Source organism: Rhea pennata, chromosome 15 (genome assembly GCF_028389875.1).
Source record: "Rhea pennata isolate bPtePen1 chromosome 15, bPtePen1.pri, whole genome shotgun sequence".
Classification (NCBI taxonomy): Eukaryota; Metazoa; Chordata; class Aves; order Rheiformes; family Rheidae; genus Rhea; species Rhea pennata.
This window is the reverse complement of record NC_084677.1, coordinates 15,227,781-15,253,711: the sequence shown is the minus strand read 5'-3', so window position 1 is coordinate 15,253,711 and position 25,931 is coordinate 15,227,781. Positions and strand designations below refer to the sequence as shown.

General features: G+C 39.8%; 1 protein-coding gene across 3 annotated transcripts in view; it reads right to left on the bottom strand.

Moving 5' to 3' along the window:
- The window catches only part of SDK1 (sidekick cell adhesion molecule 1), a 409,478-nt gene that overhangs the window by 92,961 nt on the left and 290,586 nt on the right, over positions 1–25,931 (bottom strand). For all 3 annotated transcript variants that reach the window (XM_062587900.1, XM_062587901.1, XM_062587902.1), the window contains 5 exons: positions 18,369–18,484; positions 15,178–15,370; positions 11,726–11,824; positions 5,989–6,180; positions 4,022–4,143 (listed from right to left, as the gene is read on the bottom strand). In XM_062587900.1, the coding sequence (XP_062443884.1) occupies positions 4,022–4,143; positions 5,989–6,180; positions 11,726–11,824; positions 15,178–15,370; positions 18,369–18,484 (722 nt within the window). The remainder of the gene's footprint in view (positions 1–4,021; positions 4,144–5,988; positions 6,181–11,725; positions 11,825–15,177; positions 15,371–18,368; positions 18,485–25,931) is intronic.

The window sequence follows — 25,931 nt, the reverse complement described above, 5'->3', positions numbered from 1 at the left end:
GTATAAAGCTACTGCACAGCTGTGCAAACAGGGGGGAATCTAACGTGCATGGCAGGACCAATTCAGTCACGCTTTGTCTTGAAACAGCGGACAGGGCAAATGCCACCCAGAAGGACAGACCTGGGTGGGAGATGGACCTAGTCCTCTCTTCTCTCAGCAGAGCTCAGACTGCATAAGGTCTTAGCAAATTGCAACATCTTTTTCCTAGGTTATTAGCTAGTATATTGCACTCTGCACACTGCGCCAAACTTTCAGAAAGGCTAATAGTCAGAAGACGTGCCAACTGATGGAGGTGTAGTACCTGTATCTGCTTGGATGGAATATTTATTCTCCAACTCAAAGATTAATTGCAAAGTACGCTAAAACATAGATTGGTATTTTACACATAAATGTGATCCTATCACTCTATAATACCACTCATTTTAAAATTACAGTAAGCAAAATACATGTATTAAATGGCTTTTAATTTAATTTTAAGGCATGAAACACAGAAATAGTACTATTAAAAGCTGCACATGGGTTAGTGAATGAAGGCTCCAGAAAGAAAAATCCTTACTATATTTCTGATCAGAAAATATTGTTATAGTTTGGGTGTAGCCACCGCCTTTCAGTTTACATAGTTCTAAAAAACAATTATGCTTATTTCTGCTAAAAAAAAAAAAAACCCGTTATAATGTAGTCAGCATCCTTGCAAACGCACTTCACTGCCTAGAACAAAATGCTCAAGAAGTTTAAGTGAACAGTGGGGTTTCACTGGTAACTGTTCTGTGAAAGCTTGTGCGTCTTTGAGAGACAGGCAGAGAGATCTGTGAAGTCAGGAGTGTAGGTCCATGGCACATAGACTGAAGTCAAGGACATAGTGCTCCTGCCCTCATCTCTGTCCCAACTATCATGTTCTTGTCCCCTTCCCAGCACTGGCACTCCTCAGACCACACGTACAGCATGTATAAAAACCTCACTTGTTCCTGGCTGGATCATGTGCTGGAGCAGCTCAGGGCATAATGATCCCACCAGGAAACAGAAGGTAGGAGTAAGGAAGTGTTGCAGTGAGTGGTGGGGGAGAAAAGAAGCAACAGGAGCAGGACAACAGGAGCTCTGGTTTAGATTGGCTAAAGGTGCTGTGAAATCACACTTTAAGAGAGAAGTGTGAGTGGAGTGCTGGCAGAAAGGGGCTGTGAACGAGAATCACAGGCAGCTGTCATCCTGGAAACAAGATTTGCTAAATTCTTAAGGAACCACCACTTTCCTTGCATAACTGAAAAGACTTTTTTTTATTATTATTTTAAGTATTAGATCAGTGTGGACCAATTCCTTTTGCGCCAAAGCTAAGCAATGAGATATGGTCTAGAAGAAGTTTTCAGAGGAAGTTGTGGTGAACAGCTCATTCTGGATGTCATCTCCAGACATACGGAGGAAAAGAAGGTGATCAGGAGTAGCCAGCATGGATTCACCAAGGGGAAATCCTGCTTAACCAATCTGATAGCCTTCTAGGATGGGATGACTGACCGGGTAGATGAGGGCAGAGCAGTGGACGTTGTGTACCTTGACTTCAGCAAGGCTTTTGACACTGTCTCCCATAACATCCTCCTAGATACGCTCAGGAAGTGTGGGTTAGATGAGTGGACAGTGAGGTAGATTGAGACCTGGCTGAAAGGCAGAGCTCAGAGGGTCATCCTCAGTGGCATGGAGCCCAGCTGGAGGCCTGTGGCTAGTGGCGTCCCCCAGGGCTCGGTACTGGATCGCATCCTGTTCAACTTTTTCATCAATGACCTGGATGAGGGGATGGAGTGCCTCCTCAGCAAGTTTGCTGATGATACCAAGCTGGGAGGGGTGGCTGACACACCTGAGGGCTATGCTGCCATTCAGAGAGACCTGGACAGGCTGCAGAGCTGGGCAGAGAGGAACCTCCTGAGGTTCAACAAGGGCAAGTGCAGAGTCCTGCACCTAGGGAAAAATAACCCTAGGCACCAGTACAAGCTGGCGGCTGACCTTCTGGAGAGTAGCTCTGCAGAGAAGGACCTGGGAGTGCTGGTGGATAACAGGTTGACCATGAGCCAGCAATGTGCCCTTGTGGCCAAGAAGGCCAATGGTCTCCTGGGGTGCATTAGGAAGACTGTTGCCAGCAAGTCGAGGGAGGTGGTTCTGCTGTTCTACTCAGCCCTGGTGAGGCCTCATCTCGAGTACTGCATCCAGTTCCGGGCTCCCCAGGACAAGAGAGACATGGAGCTACTGGAGAGAGTCCGGAGCAGGGCTACGAAGATGACCAGAAGGCTGGAGCACCTGCCCTCTGAGGAACAGCCGCGAGAGCTGGGCCTGTTTAGCCTGCGGAAGAGAAGACTGAGGGGGGATCTTATCAATGTGTACAAGTACCTGAAGGGAGGGTGTCAAGGGGACAGGGACAAACTCTTTTCACTTGTCCCATGTGACAGGACAAGAGGCAATGGGCAGAAATTGAAGCACAGGAAGTTCTGCCTGAACGTGAGGGGGAATTTCTTCCCTGTGAGAGTGACGGAGCACTGGAACAGGTTGCCCAGAGAGGTTGTGGGGTCTCCTTCCATGGAGATAGTCAAGACCTGCCTGGACACAATCCTATCTACCATGCTCTAGCTGACCCTGCTGAGCAGGGAGGTTGGACTAGATGATCTCCAGAGGTCCCTTCCAACCTTACTGATTCTATGAAAAAAAAAATGCCTGCTCAGATTCAGCACGACTCTGCACAGACTCTGGAGCAGGAGTTCTACTCTTACTTCAGATGGAGTACATACCAGTGGATCTATGATCTACCAAAACCACTAATCCCTTGACTTTGCTAGCAATTTATAAAATGTTGATGAATGCTTGCAGACGGCAGATATCCTCCCTTCCCTCCCTGCATACCAAGACCCCTTCAATCTCATTTGTACCTGGGGCTCTTCACGGATGCAGGTGAACTTCATGGTGGTTATTACTACAGTGTTAAAACATTCAAATTTATTTCATTTTAGTGGTGTTCTGTAACTGATGTAGTTATAGAATTAATGCAAATCAACATGGTGCTCTAGGACAAAAATGCTTCTCAGAATGTGCCAAACCATCACATTACAGGATTTCAGTGTTTAATTCTGTAATATGCAACAATGTGTATGTAAATGCTACAAAATGTACCAACTTGTTCACAACAACCTCAATACCAAGTGAAGTGATTGTATCAACACATTTAAGTGATGACGATGATTTAAGAAGTCCAACATTTGGTCTTAAAAACAGATTATATTATTTATAAAGATCTGTGGGTGGAAAGGAAGAAACACAGCTCATCTGTCAGAAAAACAAATGAGGAATGCATAACTCCTCCAAGGCATAATGACAGCAACTGAGAGGGACACTGAAGAGAAGAATTCATCCTATTCATATTTAGAGAGCTGGACAGAAAGTCTTAGTACACTCCATTACAAGATAGCACAAATATACTCACTCTCATGAACAATAGGATCTTTACTGTCCATTGCAATTCTTCCTACTCTTCTGCTCTATGACTTAGGAGATGGTAACTCCAGGCTTGCACGCAGCTTGAAAATGTAGATAATAGAACCTAAACCCAGGTTCCTTTTTTTTTTTTTTTTTTTTTTAAAAAAAAAACCCTGGACTTAAGCTCTGGTGAATGTGCTGCTTAAGCGGCATCTGGTGTTCCTCTGAACATATGCAAAGCCGCTTTACAAAAATCCACATGAACTATTTAAAGGATAAGCATCCCCAAATGTATGTATTATATATAATATTTTTCCTTTGTCCTGTGAAAAGAAGTTACAACATTCATATCACCCTTTCTCTCACAGGCTGTTGCACAGACATTTCTCAGTTAAGCCTCTCAGACTCCCTTGTGTTTCAACCCTTTCAGGACTCCAAACAGTTGGCCCAGGCCATTTGCTGAACAGCTTTGATCCAAAGCTGATGAAAAACTGTGATCCAAACAAAAAGTGCCCATTTAGATCCTTTTTAACTGACCAGAAGCTTCATTAGGAGCTTTTCATCAAGGACATACCTGGCCTTCAACTATCCACTTGGAGATGGAGGTTTTGCCATCGTACCCTGGCCGGAACTGAAGTGTGGCGGAGCGAGGACTGATGTTGGAAATCACCAGGTTGGATGGAGCACCTGGAAGTTCTGAAGGAATAGGAACATAAGTGAGAAGCAGAAAGGCTTTTGGTTCAAGACCCAATAATACAAGCTGACATTTGGTGATGCTGTATACAAGATACCTTTCTAACAATCATAATAGGGGAAATACCTTTCTTTTTTGTTGTTTTGCAGGTTTTCCTCCCCTCCTTGTCTTTGCTAAATACAGTATTCCCCTTCAGGTTGCATTGAGCATACACAGTATTTTATAGATCAAAAGTGAAAAGACAGAGTCCACCAACAGAATCACAGCTACTATTTCAGAAAAGTTGCCTAACAGAGACAAAGCATTGCGGCTCAAGCGGAAAAGCTACTTCCTAGCTCTAGATCTGCTAAGTCAAGCTGCCAAGTCACCCAGTTCCCCAGAGCTTCTGTTTTGCTACAACTAAATGACAATATATTTTCCTGCTTCTTCATGTATATAGAGCTTTAATATAGTAACAACTGTAAAAGACTGGAATTTCCAGGGCATGTAAGGGGAAGATTTTGTGATTCTAATATTGACCTATAATCATTTGGGTTTTAGAGGGAGATGCTGATCAGCTGCTGATGCCTGGGTAGATCAGACGAATTTTGTTAAAAAACTGTTTAAATACAGAGGGTGACCTTCTATGAGGAAAAATCTGGAGCCTAGATTAGATCTTTGCCTTGCATCAGTCAGGCTTAGAGTGGAGTTTACATTTTTAATATTATCTGAATTATCAACAAAAGCAAGTCCAGGAAAGGGACCAAATACAGTTTGTTTAGAATGAATTCCCATTAGCACCTGCACTGATGAGTAATGGAAATTACTATTAAATAAACCGTAGTCATTCGTAATATTGTAACTGTGTAAAAATGCAGCAAGCAAAGAATGGACAGCTTTTGGCATATATCATGAATATGCAGAAATACACAGTATTACTCAATTCTTGCTTCACATTTCTGGGACCTAACCCTGCCCAAATAGGATAATGCTGTTATCTGGCTAACAGCCAGGATTCACGGCATTGATTGGTCTGAAACTTTTCACAGTTGCCTAAGACTACCAAAACAAAAGGCAACTATACGATAGATAGAAAAGTTCAAAAATACCAGAAGAGACCTGGCACACCTATGAAAATCTGGATTATCTCACCAATACCAATGGTATGCTAACCACTCCACCTTGGAAAATTCTACTTATACAAACCAGAAATTAACTTGGACTGCTTTTCTGAGGTCCGAATTGGCTTTTTAGGTTGCTTTCCGTACTGGACAAGGGAGAGTGCAGAATTTCAAAAACCACAAACAAAATGCTAAATCTTACAATTAACAAGTCTCAAATGGTAAATCCAGACACTGCAGTATTGAATTATTCCAAATCTTTCTCAGGCCACCATACCACTTCTTGTGAATAAGATTTTAGTTTCATTATACAAATGTCTTCTCATAGGTGACATAAGTTCTACTACTTACAAATAGAAAAACACGATCTTTCCTTTTAACAGCACCCAAACTCTATTTTTTTCTCCAAAGTTATGTTTTTTAAAATTGATTCAGGCCTCCTTCTTATGTTATTTTATACAAATCAACAGATTCTATAGTGTATTCACTTCAGCACTTTGCTACTTCTGTCGTCCCTACAACAAATTTTTCATGTGTATCAGACACTCTCAACTTTTTGGCAATTTCAGAGAGTGTTTCATGTTATTTTTTTAATGTCTTTTAAGGATCAAATTGAAATAATGTTGTTCAGAATTTCAATGCTTTAAATAAAACCATTTTTATTATTACTGAGCCAAAATCATTTATGACCTTCAAGAATATAGAAGCAGAGTCATGTTTGAATCTGTCCCATGTAGTTTCACCAACCTGGGGGCACGCCAGACGAGATGGTGGAGGAAGTGACCCATCCGCTCCCTTTTGCGGTCACAGCTGCCACCTCTATTGTGTAGGTGGTGAGAGACGAGAGCCCCGTGATTTTGTACTCGAGAGTTGTGTTGGTTAACGTGCAGGCAAGACGAGTTTCGTTCCTGCCATACACCTCCCAGGAGATCTGGTAGCCTGAAAAACAATTATACCGGAGTCAGGGGGGCCTGTAGCAGTGATTAGGTCTAGTTTTTCTTCAAAAATGCAGTTATGCAATAGACTGGACACCAGATAAATTGTTGCTTCTGCAATATTTGTTCATGGTCAATGATGCTATGACTTGTTTCTTACTCTACTCCATTATGGAAACCTTTTATAAACAGAAAAAAAAAAAGTTTATGTTAGTACTAGCTAAAATACCCAAGTTTTCTTCTTATACTACTAATTTCTAATGAGCAGTTGATATAGGGACCCACAGGATATCATCTGCTCATCAGAGTACAGATGGGAGAGGATGCAGACTCTCAACAGTCTGTCACAGTTTCTTTCGATGAATGTACAGGGCACTCTACGAAATGGTTAGCAGTCCAGGGAATAATCTCTCTCAGAAAGATGGGCTTTCATTTCATGAACTCTATAAAGCGAATAGGAAGAAACACTGGGAAACACAACATCTTCTCACCAGCTGGAATATCTAATTAAAGACCAATCTGCACTTAGTAGGGCTACTTCTTTCCTAGGCTGAAGCAGCCATCACTGCTGTACATCTAGAAATACTTACAAATTAGATAATAATGATCATGCAGGAACATTGTGGGAATCTTCTAGGAACTGAAAAATCTCTACTCCCCATTGCTTGTTCCTCTCACAAACCCTTTTGCAGGGTGAATCATTATCTTTTCTTTCAAAACCATCCTGCAGCCAATCTATTGTCCAAAACTGCATTCATCCTGACCTCCATATCATTCTCATATCATAACCAAGTTCTAATACCCTTCCCTTTTTATCACTTTTGTAACCGTTTGCCTTCCAAGAACTTCTGAAACTTTATACAGTCTGATTTGCTCAATTTTGCCTCCAAATCTGCTTGTTCTCCTCCTGCTTGTTCCTACTTTATTCTCTTTTGAACCCATCTGAACCTTACTGTGCCATTCTCCAGAGAGTTTGTCTGAAAAGTTTGCTTGATTGCAGCTTTCTTTGTGATTTGGCTCTGGGGAAAAAATACACATAGCTCTTGAATGCCTATGAAATGGCAGTGAGTGAAAAGGACTAACAGAAAGAAACCCTGTGGAGCAAACTGCGCATGAAGCAAGCTGGCTAGTGAAACTCCCTATCACGTTCCCTTTCCCATCATCTATGATGAGGAATTCAGACCAGCTGGAGTTTTTTTGTTTTCTCTCTCTCTTTTCTTTTTAAACTGTGATAAACTGATTAGCATGTACAAATTAGAATAGCAGAACACCTTATGGTATTCATCAACAGGGAAACATCATCTAAGGAACCGAAAGCATGGACGGTCAAACATTGCGACACAGTTTGAAGGGTGTGAGATGTTGGCCTCCCTCTGGTGCCCACTACCACCGCTGACAGAGATTCGCATTAACCTGTCTTTGCATGAAAATGGGCTTGCAGTACTCACGTAGTCCTTAATTACGTTTCAGGTGACTGGGCAGTGATAAACAGCTGAGGGATGATACTTAAACCATTTCAACTACACTGCAACCACTTGTTTGACTGCACGTTCCCAAGGGAAACGGGAAATAGAAACTCCTGGAGGTTAATCCGGCATCAGTTTTAAGTGTCTGAAATGTCCCATCTATAAAATGGGACTGCATTAAACCAGCGATTTCCCAGTGTCTCGGAGACACTGTGGTGTTCCAGAGCTGTCTGCAAATGCTTGAGAATCATTTACTGGATACGGCTGCTCAAGTAGAACAGACAAGATTACAACCTGACAGAAGATTATGAGAAAACTTAAGGACTCTGTTGACTTTATTACTGGTGGGTGAACAGAAAGCTAGAGGAAGACTCTCCATTATAACAGATGCTCAGTGAAGAGGCATGAGGAGCTGTAAACAGAACTGCCAGCACAAACTCCTATTTCTTTCAAGAGCTGAGGGAGCGATGCTTGCTGCAGAGCGGGCAATGTGGAAGCCAGAAGGGTGCAAGGAAGCTGCAGCTGTGCACGGTCCCACTTCCCAAACCATGGCACAGCAGCACGTCTGTGCGTGGTCCCGGATGGAGCACAGGCTGGGGAAGGGTCGTACAGCAGCTCATCCGTCTGCCCAGGAGCAACCCTGACAACCCTGCTAGGCCCACTTCAACCCCCATGTGTAGGCTGGGAATTTCACCTCAGGAAAAACAAAAGTGAGTTGTTCAAAAAATAAATAGCTAGAAGATAAGCAGGGGTTTTAACGCTCTCCCTTCCCTTTTAAGACTTCCAAAAAACAGAGTTTAATGTACCAGGCACTGGGCAGTCTTGATTGAGAGAACTTCCCTCCCATCTAGATACGCTTTGGATGTACATCAAATTTTGGTGATTATTCTCTGAATATGTTTTCTCTGTTGTGACCACAAGGACAAGACTCAGCATCCCTGCCCATCATGCACAGAGTCTCTACATACGTATTTACTGCAGAAAATTTCACCAGGAAAAGCATCCCAAGCTCCCATGTAAACTGAAAGAAAAGGCCAAGAGGCCGTATTTACTGTGGCTATTTCAGTCCCAAAAGTGTAATAAAAATGCAAACAGCAAATACATACAAACATACCAAACAGGCACAAAGTCAAATGTAATCATGCATAACAAAAACAGATGAAAAAATGCTAAAGGGAAGGAACAATATGAGCAGTATCCCCAAGCAGCATTTAAGCCACAATGACTGACAGATGGGCCGAACTCTAGGACATGTGGTTGGTAAAAATGTGCTGTTTGACAGACAGGATCTCCGCCAGAAATGAGCACGGGGAAGTCCAGCAGGCCCGGGCAGAGCGCGTTTCCTCCGGCTTCGGTGTCAGCGAGAACGGGAAAGGTGCCGCAGAGCCTTCCGCTACACTCTGGCACTACACTTTCTCCATAAAATGCTGCCTAACGGAAACTAATGACCAGAGGACTTTCAGAAATAATTTTCTGTTGATCTGGAGTAAATTCTCTACAAGAGAGCAGTACACCCAATCACAAACTGTCCGTCCACATCCAGGTCCTCATAAATCAGAGTTTACGGAGAGAAAGAGGAAGATGCTGAAATTCACAGTGAGAGTAATGGGCAATTCAGCGGAGCAGGCTGGCCGCTGCAGCCCTCCCGCTCCCTCTCTTAATTCCGGGCCACGGAACAAGAAGTTACAGTAAAGATATCAATGAGCAGAAGCGATGAAGAAATGCCTTCCTAAGCACTCAGATCTCCCTGTATAAACCTCTGAGCTACTCAGGGGCATGAACAATTTTGCTCTTATTTTCTTCTAGGCTAAAAGCAATGTGCGCCAGTATGGAAAAACTCCCCCTTCCTCCCCCTCAAGCCTTACTGGGCATTTTTACACCTGTATTTTTTCATGAGCAATAGAGCTGCTTGAATTCCTTCTTTTCAAGGCAATTTGCCAGGAGTATAACCAAGCCTTGCTCCGCTGGGTCCCAGCTCAGCCGGGGAGGAGGCAGTTTGCTCCTACCAGAGCAATTTTGCAACACTAAACATATCGTCAGAAGCTTTGCAGAGGGCAGATTGCTAATTGTTGTGTTAATCAGGGGCTTCTGTCAAAGCAACACCGAAGCATTCAGTATCTTGTGCATAATCTTATATTTGTATAGCCCCTTTTACACTGAGGAAACCTAGAAGGGTTTTCACGTGGGTTGGGTCAGGGTATTAATGGTTGGTACTAAAATAGTGGAGGCAAGAGAAAGGTCAGGGGCTAGACTGAAATAGTAGGTATTCATACAGCAAATGCTCCCCAGTATTAAGATGGAGTTTCCTTTAGGAAACCACTCCCGTGTGGGGCAACTCTTCATGGGAAACTTTAACACAGTAGATACGTTGGTAACAGGAACTAAAAAGAATCCGATTCCAATTCATAATATTATTACAAAATTTAGTAAAGAGCACGGTATTATTTAAATCAGATAAAGTGCCCAGTACTTACGAAACATGATATTATGGTTGTAAATAATAAGGCTAAAACATTGTGTTATATATTTTGTTTTTATATTTCAGATGAACTCTATACAATTAACTGTCTTTAAACAGTGAGTATTAAAAACAACTATTGTTTGTATAACTCATCCTCAAATTCCTGCCACAGACTAAAATAGGCAAATTCTCCTGCTTCAAATTATGCATCCAAAAGACACTTTGCACTTGAATAATTACCCGTCTATTAACAGGTATATACAAGGAGGTGTAACAAGGATGAACACTAAATCATCTTGCTTAGAGAGCTAGATTTGGATTTAGGTACCTAAATTTAAGGGCTCAGGCTTGAAGGCTTTGGCCTTCGTCACTGAATCAATACTGCTCTGCTTTCAGAAGTAATTAGTTTTTGTTCTTAAGCCATTTAAATCAATGCATATTTCAGGAATGCTACCATAGTATAAAGGCATAAGATGATCTGCATAAGGGTTCCATATACACTATAAGCAGCATGGAAGACATATGCACAACTGGTGCATATTAGGGATATACAGGAAAAACATGGAAAAAGCAAGTCTCCTTACAATAATTAGCACTATCAAAATTAAAATGCTTCACAATATATTGTGATATATTGATATAACACTTCAGTGCAAAGACTGATATTTTACTCCTTATTTTTTTCTCATTTTTTACAAACTTTAATAAAGATTAAAAAAAATGCAATGTTTTAATGTCAATGCTCTCAAAACAAAGAGTTTTGATCCATGTGAAATATTCTTCTCCTTTCCAAACTATGTTTTCACCTCTAGTAATTTAAAATTTGAAGGCTATCTTGAACTTTGAAATTTTGAAGCCCTTTGCTACATGGAAAGCCCATCCTGTGCAGTGGTAATATTTTCCTACCTAAAAACTATACGCTTCTGTTGACAAAAACTAGGATTTTTCTCAACTATGATTTCCTTTATGAAAAACAATGAAGTAGCTGATGTTGCATCCATACTGACATAGAATATAAAGATAAATAGCATGGAGCAGTCAAATGGCAAGCTCATCAAAAGAGAAACAAGAGAGCTCGGTACTGTTATGATGGTTTGTACAAAATTAAGTAACGACATGCAAATTCTGCAACAGAGCCCCTCTCTGGACCACTCGATCAAAAATGAAGGATAGTGCTGATCTGGGGGGTTTTTCCTCACTGCAAATCCTACCAACGCCAATGCAGATTTTTCAGCTGCAACTTCAATATAGGAAAACCCAAACTTTGGAGCAAAGACCAAACAGTTTCAGAAATTTTGTAACGCAGGTGGAGATCACGGAAGATTGAGCAAGACTGAAGACGCATTGGGGAACTGATTTCTAATACAGACTGCCTTTTCACCAACTGCAATCATGAGCTGCTGGTGATTGGACCCATACTTTCTGTAATGCACCCTAGCTGACATTTCAATCACCCTAAAGAGGAAGAAATAGGAAGCCAAGGAAGCCAGCACTCACAGTAGCCAGTTCTCCCTAAATGCTCTATTATGCCAACATTTTTTTTTACTGCAATGATACATTCTATCCCACACACACTTGAAAAAAAAAAAAAAAAAAAAAAAAGGATAACAGATGATACTTGCCTGTAATGATGCCATTTTTTTCTACAGGTTCTTGCCAGCTGACCTTGAGAGATGTGTCCAGAATTTCAGTAAAGCTCAGGTGTCCCACAGCTCCTGGCTCTGGTAATCAGAAAAAGAAATCTGTTAACAGGAGAACCCCACTTACTTTTGATCTGATTCATGTGGCAAGGTTAGGGCTGAAGAAAGAAAACACTACGCCAAGGCCAATGGAAGCCTGCTGGAAACATCAGTAAGAGCTGCAGGGGGGAGGAAAGAATGCAAGGTGTTAAGAAGCTCTCTGGCTATCATCACATAAATTATTTTATCCAGTCTTCATCCTAACTGTGGTGAGGACTAAAGAGAGACGCGGCGGGAGGCTCACATGCAACTTGTTCTCTGTCTCTCTTCTTGATCTAATCTAATTAGAACAATCATGCTGGCTGAATCCTGGAAGCGGCTGCACGTGTTGTTTTCCCTCTGCTGCACGAGGCTGTGTGTACGTGGGCTGCTGCAGGGGCTCGTCTCCCCGGTCCCGGCTCTGCAACGCCACTAGCCAAACTCTCATCCGCAAAGAGCCTTCTGCCTCCGCAAGGTCAGTGCAAGGTCGGAGTTACTGAGCCAGTGCTTAGACAAACTCTTTCAAAACATCTCTAAAAATGTCCAACATAACGGCAACTATCTTCTGCAAAACGAATACAAGTGTGTGAAACTTTTAAAGGATTTTTATGATGTAGCTCAAGAGCTCTTAAAAACTTCAGCTCCCTAGCGTGCAATGAAAGAGCATAAAATGGAATGACTGTCAAGAATATGCCATTCTCCTTCACTTTTTATCTTCAAGGAAGACATCCTGACTGATTTTTGATCCAACTGCTGTTCTGCCTTCAATCGATGTACTGGAAAAAGGAGTGTTTGTTCACTTTATATCCACTGTGCTTCTGTCATTGGATCCCTGCCTGAGTATCCTCCAGCTCCACTGACATCAGTTGGCAGTTTCTCTGCTGCAATTTCATATTTTGTTTCCTCTTCACTTTAGTCCAGTTTCTCATTCCCCTCCAGCTATGATTAATAATAATAATAATAATAATAATAAAAATAAAATAAAAAAGGCCTGCCAGTAGATTGACTGTGACCACATCTGCAATTCTGCAATCCTAGTGAAGAAAACTTCCAAATCCATTCTGCAATATCTATCTGTCAAAGAATTATGGAAAGAACTGCTGATCTGGTAGCAAGCTCTGGAATACCTAACCAGAGCACAGCAATTGGACACTATGCGGGAGCAGGCTATCTGCAGACACTCAACCCTCATACAAAGCTTTACTCCCGTTAGCTCCCACAGTTGCAGGCCAATTTTAACATCAGAATGAAAACCAGGTGCAGGTTACACCAAGCCAGGACACATTGCTTCTGACTGGCTATCGGATTATATTTGACCTACAGTTCTTCAATGAACAGGTTGGTTTGCACCACTTTTCTTGTTTTAAAGAAACGTCTGCATTTCCTATAAAGCCAGAAAATTGCCACCTGAGAACATGAATGACAGTCCTTTTAGATCTCTTTTTCCCACCACATAAATCCTAAAGCCACTTAGAGTCACTGAGTTCTCTGCAAAGATGCATTATACTATACTACACTTATCTTAATGAGTATCTTCTTCATCATCACAAAAGCAAGGGAAAACAATTCTGAGGGATCTAAAATAAAAAGAAAATACCTGCCCATCTCTGCTAGTGAATCTTGCAGCACACAGCCTGACATTCTCACCCAGAAATAAGTTTTAACAAACAGAAGTTTGGCTTTCCTTAGTTTCAGGGTTTGTGATGGAATTTTACCCCCTACCTTCCACAAGGTCTCTAATATGAAAGGCTCATTGCTGCAGGCTTTCCCCCAGCAGAAATACTAACAGAGTCTCTTTTCTCTACCCAGCTGACTAATCTTCACTAAAGCTTAGGGGTCTCATATCTTTGACATCTTACTCTTCGGGAAATTTCACTGAATTAGCCGCTGGGTTCAAACACTGTTGGAGGGCGGGAGAACAACAGTAAACATCGAGGCAGACCGGCAAATACATTTACAAATCATGATTGCAAAAACTCTCATTTCCTTAGGAAAAACAGGCAAAAATGTTATACTTGCACACATGAATCCAAAGCAATATTTCACTTTCCTTTGTGCTTTCTGCTATCACCCCAAGTAAACATGTATGAGGTTATATTAACAGCGCATAGATTTCTGATAGTTAATTTGCTATCTCTGAGATCTTCTAACAATCCAAAGGTTTAAGTCTAGAATCTGCTTTTTCTGCACAGGTCTAGTATGTGGAGGAGATGGACCACAACAGGAAAATCCATGGACAAGTACTTAATTTTCTTCATGCTCTTTGAAGAGTATCTCGTGAACAATTGAATTAGCACTTTAAGCCTCACTCCTATGAATATTAATACAGTCCATAATCAGATTTTTCTTTACGGGAACATTGACTAACCTGAAAGATCCCTATTAAGGCAAAGTAGTACTTCTAAAAACAATACCTTAATGGCTGTAGTAGATGATTTTTATTCTGATTTATCTGTAAATGGGAAGCAGTGTTTACGATGCTCCATGAAAGGAAGAAGACTGAAGCGCTGGTCAGAGCCAAGATCACTGTGGACACGCAGTTAGCTACGAAGGTCACTGCAACTTAATTGTTATCTATATCATACACATGCTGGACCTATTCGTTCCAAATGCGTCTTGGGCAAACACTTCCAAGGGACCACAGAGGTCAGAACATTCTGTGATGCAGCAAATAATTCATACGCTGAACTATCAAGCTCATTTTATTTCATTCTAAAAATCTGACTCCAGTTTTGCAGAATAAAGGTTACTGTGCTATTCTGATCTTAGCTCTTTTATTGTCATACAAATGCTTGTAATACAATATAGCTATATTTTCAGTATAACAGAAATAACAGAAGGAAACAATCTTAAATTAATAATGGAAATTCACATACAAGTATTTAAATGTTTAAGTTTCAGGAATGGCCTGATCTGTAGAAATACTGAACTTTAGCACTGTCCTTAACCTCCACAGAAATGTTCTTAGGCTCAGTTCCTGAGAAGACCAATTCATATTCATTTGGATGCCTAAAAATGGATTTAAGAGCATAAGGGTTCAAAAATACATAATCAACTTACTGTGTGTTAGCTGAATCAGATTATGGTGCATTCAGCTTCTGACAAATCTAAGAAAAATCATCTAGGCCTAGACCACAATGAAAAGAATATTGAGTGCCTTGCACTTGCCACAGGTAAAAGAACACCTGCAGACAATTGCCCAGGCTCACCTGACGCAAAATAACTTGACAGGACATGATAACCCAATTGTGAAACCACGTCCTTGTTTTAAGTGCCCCAATTTTACAATTCTGGCCTTTATACACAGCCAAACAATCTCCCAGCAGCAAAGTTCCCTACCAGTGCTGACTACTCACTGTCTTCAAGGGTGCGCAGGAGCTGGGGTGTGCTTCGTGGTCCATCGCCAGGTGTGGTGAAACACAGAACAGAGGCGTAGTAAGCAGTGAATTTCTTCAGGTTGGTGATGCAGCCACTATGAACACCATGAAAATCTGGGGCAATGGTGACCATAGTCACAGTCTCTGGTGCATCCACTGGCCATGCAAGAAGCTAGAAAATTTAAACATTGATGAACTCTCATTAGATGTTGCACTTATCTGGAATCCAAGTGTGCTCGACTGCCAAAACCAGCTTAATCTGATTGAAAAAAACAAGCAACACTGTTAGACTAGTGTCAGCTCTAACACTGAGAAGATGAGTGTAACATTGCCACTATGTTAACTGAAGGGATGTGTATAATATTTGTGGTGGGGGATATACAGACACCATGGTGGTACTGCAATTTCGAGTGCTGGCTACAGAACAATGCCAAAATTATTGCAAGTGGTTATTTATATGACATGACTCTCGTTCCTCTCTGGGCTGTTATGACCAGCCTGGATATTCTCTGCCTCTGAAAGGAGGATGAAGGAAGAAAAGAAATTCCAGTGCTACCCTGAGCAATGTGCTTTGTCTTTCCCTTGGTGCTCCTTGAAAGATCCCACTGCCTGGGGAGGGTAGCGGGAGCAGCGAGAGAGGGAATCCTCCTGACATGCTCTTGTACAACCTTGCCTAAAAGGCTAAGGTTATTACAATGTTTGATGGTCTTATGATAGCCATACTGTGAATGATTCAAACGGTTCTGGGACTACAGGAGAATAGAAAACTGTTCTAAAAATGATTATTACAATCTTCAACATCAAAGTCCCCCAAATTAGACTCCTGAAGACACTATCATGCATTAAAAGTAGCCTACTTATCAGACGTGCCCAATTCTTCCAGATTTCATTCATCACAGTGCATTTTCTAGGTAATTAATATTTTTTAGAGTATCTTATATGCAGGTACCTAGATGAAGATAGCTATATTTCTGGCAAATGACTGGTATTTTAAAACAATTTTTAAAAATCACCTTAATGGGTTCGGAATCTAAAGCTTTAAAGTGCTTATGAAATTTTTATTTTGTCCAAAAACCCTTATCTTGTGACTCATATAAGCATGTTAAAATTCCAGGCCTTACTCAGTATCTCTGTAAATCACGCTACTTGCATTGATTCCAGGTTCATAAACATGAATAGATGCCTGAAATTAATGAGCCATATTTGACACATTTAACCACTGTCTACAGTTTCTGATAATCAGAAAGCACTATTAGAGGACTATAAGGAGTAATTTTGTTAGGAGTACTTCATATTTGAAAAAGTGCACTTTACAACTTCTTGAAATGCAAATAAATTTCAAAGAAAAGATAAAAGTGGAATAATGGTTGACGTAATAGTAAGTTTTATTTTCTTTTCTAAATCACCTTTGTGGATTATAATTGTCATTTATAACATCTAAGGGCTGTACTTCTTTTTCTCAGGAATATTTCATTGTGCATTCTTCAGGAAACTTGCAGCAAATAAAAGGCGAATGCTTCTGTCAGTTAAAGGACATAAGGGGTTTAACCCTTTGGAAAAGCAAAGACCTAACTTTGACTACCAGTAATTTATAAATCATATAAAAAATACACAGCTGAAGTAACTGTGACAGAAATGTTCTCACACAGTCTTCATAATGCAATTCAAAATCCCCATGAGGAACAGAAATGGTAAAGCTCTCGCAATCTAATGCAGTTAAAGAAATCCGAGTAAAGAGAAATTTTCATCATTTCAGAACAGTTTTCCCTGGCCACTGACAGCTACAAATAATGATTTTAGCTATTTTGTACAATTGCTAAAGAAACTCAGACTTAAACTAGAAGTAGCTGTTCAACAAAATAGGGATTTTTATACTGAAACTCTGTGTTTGAATAAAACAAAGAGTAAAAATCTAAAACACGGCTTTTGGAAATCTGACCGAGCTCACCCTATTTGGACTTCCAACAGAATAATACACTGAGTTTCAATCCACAGAGCCCTCAAAATATTTTTATTCTCCAGAATTTGAACAGAACTCAGTTATTACTTCTGGACTGAGGTTTCCAGACACACACTTGCAGGCCAAATTCCCTATTAATCACGTCATCCTGAAAGCTGGATCTGTCTCTGGGAAAACCAGACAGCTATACATCCGCATGTATACGTTACTTTGGCAGGGGGATTCTGAAACCACCGCTGTTCTCCGTATCTATCAGCATGAGAGATGTACGAATCCGGACAAAAATACAAAAGCATGCATGCACTTCTCTGTCCCAGTTTCCTCTTCACTTTGAAGCATTCTTAGACAAAGATCAAGTCATCTGAATTGGCTAAAATCCACCTAAAATCCCACGATCCACAGCTTGCCTTTGCACTACACAATGTTTTCAGCTCAGCTAATATTCCCTCCTCCAGCGGCTAACCCTGCTAATAAAACATACTTGTCTTCCCCTTAGTTGCTCTGCGATTCCTACAAGATTCCTCTTTTGTTCTACAGAAGTTTTTAAGCCCTTCCTTTATCAAGTCCATACTGATGAACCATTGAAGGAATTTCTATTAAGCAATTCTTCCTGAGAGACAGAAATAAACCACTTCAGCTACCTTCTTAGCATACACTCCACTGGTCAAAGTACCAGCAAGTGCTTTGCTAAGCGCTCGCTGCTCTGCGTACGGTAATAGATATTGCCAGTTGCCCCATCAGCAGGGACTATTCACGCTAACTCTGTGTCATCAAGCATGATTAATAATTTTTTTATTCTTATCTCTCCCAAATCATCACAGTGGGAAAGTTAAGACAAATATTTAGTGTGACATCTTGGTTCTTAATGAAATGAATGGGAATTTTGCGTTTTGAGTCAATCTCAAGGTTGTTTTCAATGGCACAACAATGTATCTCGAGTTTTGGAAACTCTCTAGGTAAACGACAAAGGATTAGGACTTCTAGACCATGACATATTTCCTTCTCCTCTGTGAGAACTTGCATAAATCAGCAAACATTTTGTTAGGAGCAACAACAGCTCAGTTTTCTCCTCTTTTTACTCTTTTAATATACCTCTGATAGTGAAGAGTCACATTGGAGATACACAGCTTATGAGATTCAAATTCATTTCGTTATATACCAAGACTGCATAAAGCAAACTTGAAGTTAGAGAAATCTTGTTTCTATTTACCTTGTACCCTTGGTTAATACCATTGATGAACTGCTGGGGTGGAGGGTTCCAGACGAACTGAATGGTTGTGGAGTTCACGGCTTCCACTTGCACATTTTGCGGTGGAGCTGTAGGTACTGATCCCGGGTAGCCCAGAGGCAATCAAAATAAAACAGAGGGAAGAAGACATTAGGGGACAAAAGAGAAAGATGAGCACAGAACCTGCTCCCTACTACTCACGAGTCACAAAGAAATATCAGCCTCGAGAAAAGGATGCACTTCCCGTGATAGGGCAACCGATAATGATTTCAAAAGAAAAATGGTTATTTCCCATTTTGTACTGGAGATTATTTAAGGAGAGGGGATTAAATGATTTCTGCAGTTTTTTATGCCACAGTTGTGTTTCTCATCTAGACTTGAGACAGAAGGTAGGTAATGACAAGTGGACACATCTCTCTCAATTATCCACGACTGCACAGAGAATGAATGGTTTCACCATAAAATTTCTTGAGTCCTTTAATTTCCCAGAACAGACAAGCAAACACGAAGTTTGAACGATTAGAAATCTAATTGTGTATTATAATCTGGCGACAGCATCTGTTTATTATTTACTGCTGCCTAGAAAGTTACGGTCAGTCATATCCCCCAAAAAAGTCTTGGAAATTGAAGATATTCTCATTTTATCTGATACGATACTCATTCCTGTATATTGGTTCAATATACACATTTTAAATCAATATATCTTCAAACCTACTAGAGACTGTAAAAACACTTTATGTCAAGCATTTAAATAAACAGATGGTTTTTTCAACACAAAAGAAAGTATGGAACATAGAGGTATATTGGCTTCAAAGAAAGAAATAACACCAAAGTATTTTGCCAGCTAACAAAGTCCCTTGAAGTATCTTCCAGGCAATTTCTTGAACTCATTGCTTTAGGACGTCATTTTTGTAGTTCATAGATGGAGGAATACTAATAATCAGCTTAGAGTAAACTTAACTAGAAAAAAATTATTTAAAATAATTAAAATATTTAAATAAAAGCCTAATATCCTTTGAATCCTAAAATTAAATTTAATAAAGCCCCAGAAATATTACTATTGGCAACCATGTATATTTGTAGTCTGTGAAGAAGGAATAAATCAAAAGTCTCTCCAAAGCTTGAAAAATGTTACTGCTTTCTCTTCCAAGGGAAAATTTCTAGTGAAGCCCAATGACATATGTTTCTAAAAAGTATCTGCAATTCCCACTGGGAAGTGGTGGTTTGCTCCACACTTTTCCAAAACAGGTCCGAAGCTTTTAAAGTTTTAAAGTCTTGTGGAAGATGAGTCTTTCTATAGGGAAGAAATAAAGACTTCACATTCAAAATGTAAAAATGCCCCTTTGTCCACTACAAGTTACATATTTGTTGAAGTGGACAGAAGGGAGCATTAGGTGGGCAGAAGCTACCACGAGAGCGCAGACAACAGTGGTAGGGCAACGTCCATCAGTCGAAAGCATCCACAACCTAGAAACAGCCACACAGCTAAGAGTAATCCACAAAGAGGTCAGGTCTAAAATAACAAGAACTTCCATTCTCACGCACTGTGTCACTAAAACTCCTTCATGACTACAAGACTTGAAAATTTAGCTCTGCGTATTTTTTGTACCTCAAAAACTGCATGCTATTCAGAATTCTTTTGCCCTAATCTAAGACCCAGTATCACAATTTATGAACTATACATAATAATTAAGTTCTAAAAACAGAATTTATCTAACACTACTCTAAATTCTCATTAGTATCTGGGCCTTATTTCCTGCTGTATACTATAATTCCCTGTATGCTTTTGGAAGTTTAAAATATTATCTTAATGACCTGTAGACATCATAAAGTTTTTGTGGTTAAGAGATTCACCAAATCATCCTGATATACAGCCTTATATATTAATGTCATTATATACTCATAATGAGCTGCTTTGGCTACATTCCCCTACTAAATATACTTTTTTCTTATTCATGTGCTTTAATGAAATCTGTTCATCATGAGGGCCATAAGATATACTTAAAGTTGCTTTGGTGTGCAATACTTTGCACAATTTATGGTTGACATGAGAAGATTTTGTTAAATTAAAATTCATACTTTCCTGCATATTTGCATATTGTATTTGCCAGAGATTTGTTATAGTAGAAGAAAATTGTGTTAGAAGGTTTTATTTATTTATTTATTTTAATCAGAAAGTCATCTGGATATCATTGGCAGATTAATCTCCTTCTGTCATGAAGGTAAATCAGCTTTGCATCATCCCCCTCTCCACTCATTCCCCTTCTTTATGTTGTACTGCAATGTTATAACCCTATCTGTTGGTGCTGGGCTGATTTTCTAACATATAATTACACGGAAAATCTATACATAATGCAGATGCTGCTGGACAACCACATCTAAAGAAACGTGCAACTCTGGCAGTGATGGGAAGTACCTTGTTCAGAGCGCGTATGAAACGCGTCCAGGTGACCCAAAACCCGTGAGTCAGTATTACCACCGCTCCCAGCAGGACATTCCTACTGCCTTCATCAGTGCCCTAAAATACTTGCTAACATGCACACTGCTGCCTTCATTTCTGAGGACCTTATTTTCTTTATTGGATGATCCCAAGGATGCTCTAAGATTAATAGCAAATTTCCAGGGATCTTAATTAGGCAAGGATTTTATTCTATGAGTCTGATAAGACTTTTAGCTATGTAGACAGTGTCCAATTGAAAATATTGCTATTTTTTTAACAGAGGAAATGAAATAAAAAATGTGTCAGAAAGCCCCAAGTCTGCATTTATAATCCTTACGCATCACACCTCAAAAAAGTCCAGAAAAGCATTTTAGGATAAGTTTACCAAAGTTTTAGAAATGTGGATAACCAAATGCATCAGTCATTTCTTTAAAAATGTGAAATATTTTTCTTTCATTAGTGGGTAATTTCCTGAAACAATAATAAACCATCGCAGTACAAAGAGTACCTGCTATAAGAAGACAAATGATGAAAATCATGACCAGAAAACATAAACCCTTCAGAATGCTGGAAATCGTGATTTATATTACAATTCATCTTTGGACAACTTTATTGAAAAATCAACATCTGCATCGCAATGAATGCATTTAAAAGAGGGAAAGAACATGGTCTGTCTAACATGCATAAGCTTAATTATACTGCAGAAGACATAATATAATGAATTTTTTATAACTTTATCAGTAAAATATTGGCATTATAACCTCAAATTTACTTCAAAGTCCCAGCACAAAGTTCTCCTTTTTTATATTCTGGTATTAAAGACTTCCTTGGGTATCTGCACAGTTTTACATTTAAAAACATGAAATTTGAGAGAAAGCTAAATGCTATATTTACCAAGTTGACCTTCTGGTTACTTCAAAATTCAAATACTTTCCCAAGATCATGTTCAGCAACTTGCTAAAGCTGCAACTGGCCACATAAAGGATTTTCTAATTAACTATTAATTTTCTAATTTACTATTTAGCAGTAGGTGTCCATCCCTCTTTCTCCAAGTTTCTTGTTGTCAAGCCATACAGAAGCTACTGATGTCAAAAAGGTGTTTTGAAAGTAATCCCTAAGTATGTACATGCTCATTTCTTAAATCTGGTCCTCATCAGGTTTGTGAGTATTCCGCGAGTCCCATGTCAAACTTTATGTCACATCTATCTCTCATTTCTGAACTGTAGATCAAATTGGTCAGGCAAAAGCAACCGCTCACGCCACCGTCCCTCCCTGTAACGCTCACCAAACTCAAACCTGCCAGAGCTCAGCTCCCTGGCCGGCAAGTTAACGCTTGGCATCGAGTAGGAAAGGTCATGCAAGCACTCTAGATAAGAGCCATCAAAATGGTTTGGTCAACAAGATAATTGAGAGATGAGAAGGCATTAAGGTTAAGCATGTGTACATGTAATTATTCTGTCTCTAGCTATGTGCAAATAGCATGTAAAACCTGCACAGATTCTGACAGGCTGGGTTTAAATATAGATCTTCAGCAAAGGCTTGCCTCATCCTCTCCCCAGCTCCTGACCTTTGAGATGCCAGTTTCCATGCCTCAATAAAGCAGGCTCAGAGAAGTGTAGATTTTTCTTTAAGTGAGGATTCAGTTACTCCTTTAACGCACTGGCACGAGGAGCTAAGCTGCACGACCCCAGCGGGAGCAAGGGGAAGAGCTCTGCCTCAGAAGCACACGATTCTCACTGTGGAGCATCTTCCCCTACGCGCCTGGCCGACATCCTCTGCTGTGTTTTGAACTGCAGCAGGTGTGTATAAAAAGTGGTCACTACAATTCTAATATGCCAATATCTGAAATTCAGGGATGTTAGATTTGGCACTAACTGATGAGTTTGTTTCCTGCAGCTGGGAAGAGCCTTTTTTCTCTCTCATGTGCCTCTCATAAGGACAAGATTTTACCTCTTCAGGAAGCAGGATTTTGCAGCTTTCCCTGAATTCTGCTGTTAGCAAGAGCTGGGGACCAGGGGCTTCAGTGAGAACACTGCCAAAGCCACCTCTGCAAAAGCATAAAAAAAAAAAAAAAAGAGAGAGAGAGAGAGAGAGAGAAAAGAAAAGAAAGAAAAAAAAGCAGTAGATAGGAAACAACACCTAACAGTGATAAAACTAAGAGTTATAAAATCCAGACTGCAGTCTGCTTCAGCAGCAAGAGCAGCTGGCCTTGGATGCTTCACTGCTGTAGGTAAATTCCCCATAGACAATGAATGAGCACCTTTATGTTGCTTTTGGCAAGTAAGTCTAAGAAAAAAACAAGGGAAATCTTGTGTTTCACCTAGATAAAATTGAATGCCTGCAGAGGACACTGATTATTCAAAGATTTCTTTTTAAAAAATATTTTCTGCTTACAACAGGAAGTTTTCAATTAAAAAGGACAGTTAACAATTTTTTTCAGCTCCTCAGTCTCACACTTTATGAACCTCTCTACTTCACTTCCTACTGCTTGAAGACCACTAGACTTGCCTGAACAGACACATCTTGCTTTTATTCTTATCTCCATTACATCAAGACTCCTTGATCTAGCAAATATTTTGCCCAAATTTTCCTAGATTTTCAGGGTGTCTATGCACAGCACAATAGGCAAAGTAAAACAATAACAAACTACATGTTGAAGCCTCTGACCTTCAGGACATACAACCGGGTTTTGGTACTCTTCTGCTATTTGCCAAAAGAAAGACACAGCTCACTAATTAGACACAAAAGCAGGGTAATGCCAATGCAAGGAGGCTAATAAACACTTTATCTCTGCTTACAAGCCTTGCTTTGCCTAAATCTAAGGCTTGGTAGGAGATTTTCAAAGAGAAAGAAGCTCAAAATTATTCATATTAATGAGATAGAAGGGATGAAAGATTCTTCTTTCCCAATCAACCTACAGGAAAAGATAAGTATTTCCAATAATATATAACAAAAGAGAACATCATCACCATCCAGGAACACATCTGTGTGTCTTACAGAGCTACTCTTGTAAGAAAAAGTGATTGAAAAGCTTCAGTTCTCCATAGAACAATGTAAAGTCATGTAGGACACTGTTCATATAGGTAAAAACTCTCTGTGCAGCTGGCTGGCACAAATCTCTGTATAAAGTGACATCAAAGTAAGGAACAGCTGGAGAAACTCTGATGAAGAAAGATCTATATATACAGAGCATAAAAGCATTATGCCGATCATAACTCAGAAAAGACTTTCAAGATTCAGAGACAGTCAAACTGTCTGACCTTAGTACTAGGATGTTCAGTGCTTTGCCAGTAAGTCTCCCTGACATTATATCTAACTGACATTATGTGCCAGTTTCTCTACAAGGTTAGATCTTCCAGCACCTTGCAAGTCTGGCTACATGCTGAGAACCGATGATTTTCAAAGAGCTTTGAGTAGCTGATTAGTTATCAGTGAGCTAAAGCAACACCAGAGGACTAATAAGGGATCAATGAAGTGGGTTCTGGTATAAATCCAGAGTTTATATAGCCAGTCAATATTCATCATGACAAAGGTGCCAATGTGTTGATCCGCTCCCAGTGTTCTTTTTCTGCCAGGCTTTGACTGCACAGCATACATGATTAATATGAGGTATTTATACGTGATTAATATGAGGTATTTCAGGTATCTTTCATCTGCAGACAGACAGGCTCTTGCCAGCAAAGCTCAAATCATTTAATGCATGTCAAAGTAGAGGTGGTGGTGGTGGTGGCAGTAAGGGAAGGGGATGGATGGGAGTGTGTGCCTTTGAAATTTCTCTCAGCTCATTTTAAAATCAGAATATGATTTACAAGGCAGCTTTACACATGGATGTTTTTTACTCCCGTTGGTTTGGTTTAGAAAGGACATTCCACACCAAGAAAACTGCCACTGGCTTTTCTGGTCATTTCTCAACTACAAGAAAGACAAAGGAGCAAGGCTTAGGACAGCAGTGCATTCCATACGGAGATGTGAGATTAATCTCGTTTAAGATTAGTCTGACATCAACCAGCCTGTCTTCTTTTCAATTCTAAATGTAAAAAGGCTTCAAACTCTTCAAAACAGACTGTATGCCTTAGGTGATGTGCACAGAACCCCAGCAAGGCATTCATTAGGAGTAATTATTCACTACTATTATCAAATATTGATTTAAAATAAACCAGAAATAAGTAGTTTTTCATCTGTGTCTAACCACCATCAAACAGTTAAGGATTATATAAAGATGAACAGGCCACTGCAGACTGTCATGCATTCAAAACATTCTTGCTTGTTAATACGAATGCAGGACTGACTTGCACTTAATTTCTAACAGAGGATTTATATCCTTATAAAAGACAACAGACAGCCAATCAATAAAGAATGATATTAACAGCACGTAATATCATGGGAAATTAGAGTCAATTGCAGGGTTAAAGAAAAGGAGTGTGAAGTCAGAACCCAAGTCTTAATAGACAGAAGGTTAAGGTAGCAGGATAGCTTAAAAATGTCTAAATGAACAAAGTAATGAATTATAAGCATATGCAGAAAAGAGATTCAAATTCCATGTGCAAACTAATTCTCCGCAGAGATCTGTTCTTTTGTGGGATTCAAAACATTAATCCTGGCTGTAAGGAGGAGACTATATGTAAAACATTTCAAGGTTTGCTACAAATATTTCTAGAAAGAGGTGGAGTGTGTCTAGCCTTCTCTAAACTGTGAGGTTTTAGACGTCCTAAGACAGAAAATGCACAGCTTCCTTCTTTAATTATTGTGGTTAATTAGTGCTGCATGTGAATGATCTTATTTTAAAGATCTCCTCACCACTCAAACTGTATCTAATCACATTATAATGTACTCCTAGCAACAATTAACAAACAACTACATATCCTTCACTGATTATAAATTAACTGATGTACCATAAAACTGTAAGTTTTTAAAAGAATTTGTTTTATGACCAATAAAGTGGAGATCATGTACTGTCCAGCACTCAGAATTCAGCACAATCTTGTAATTATGGGAATATATGAAAGCTCTAAGGGCGTGGTAGTTAATTATCCTAAGGATTTTTATAACAATCAAGAGGCGTAAACATGCCTTACACTGCTTATAAAATGTAATTACATATCCTT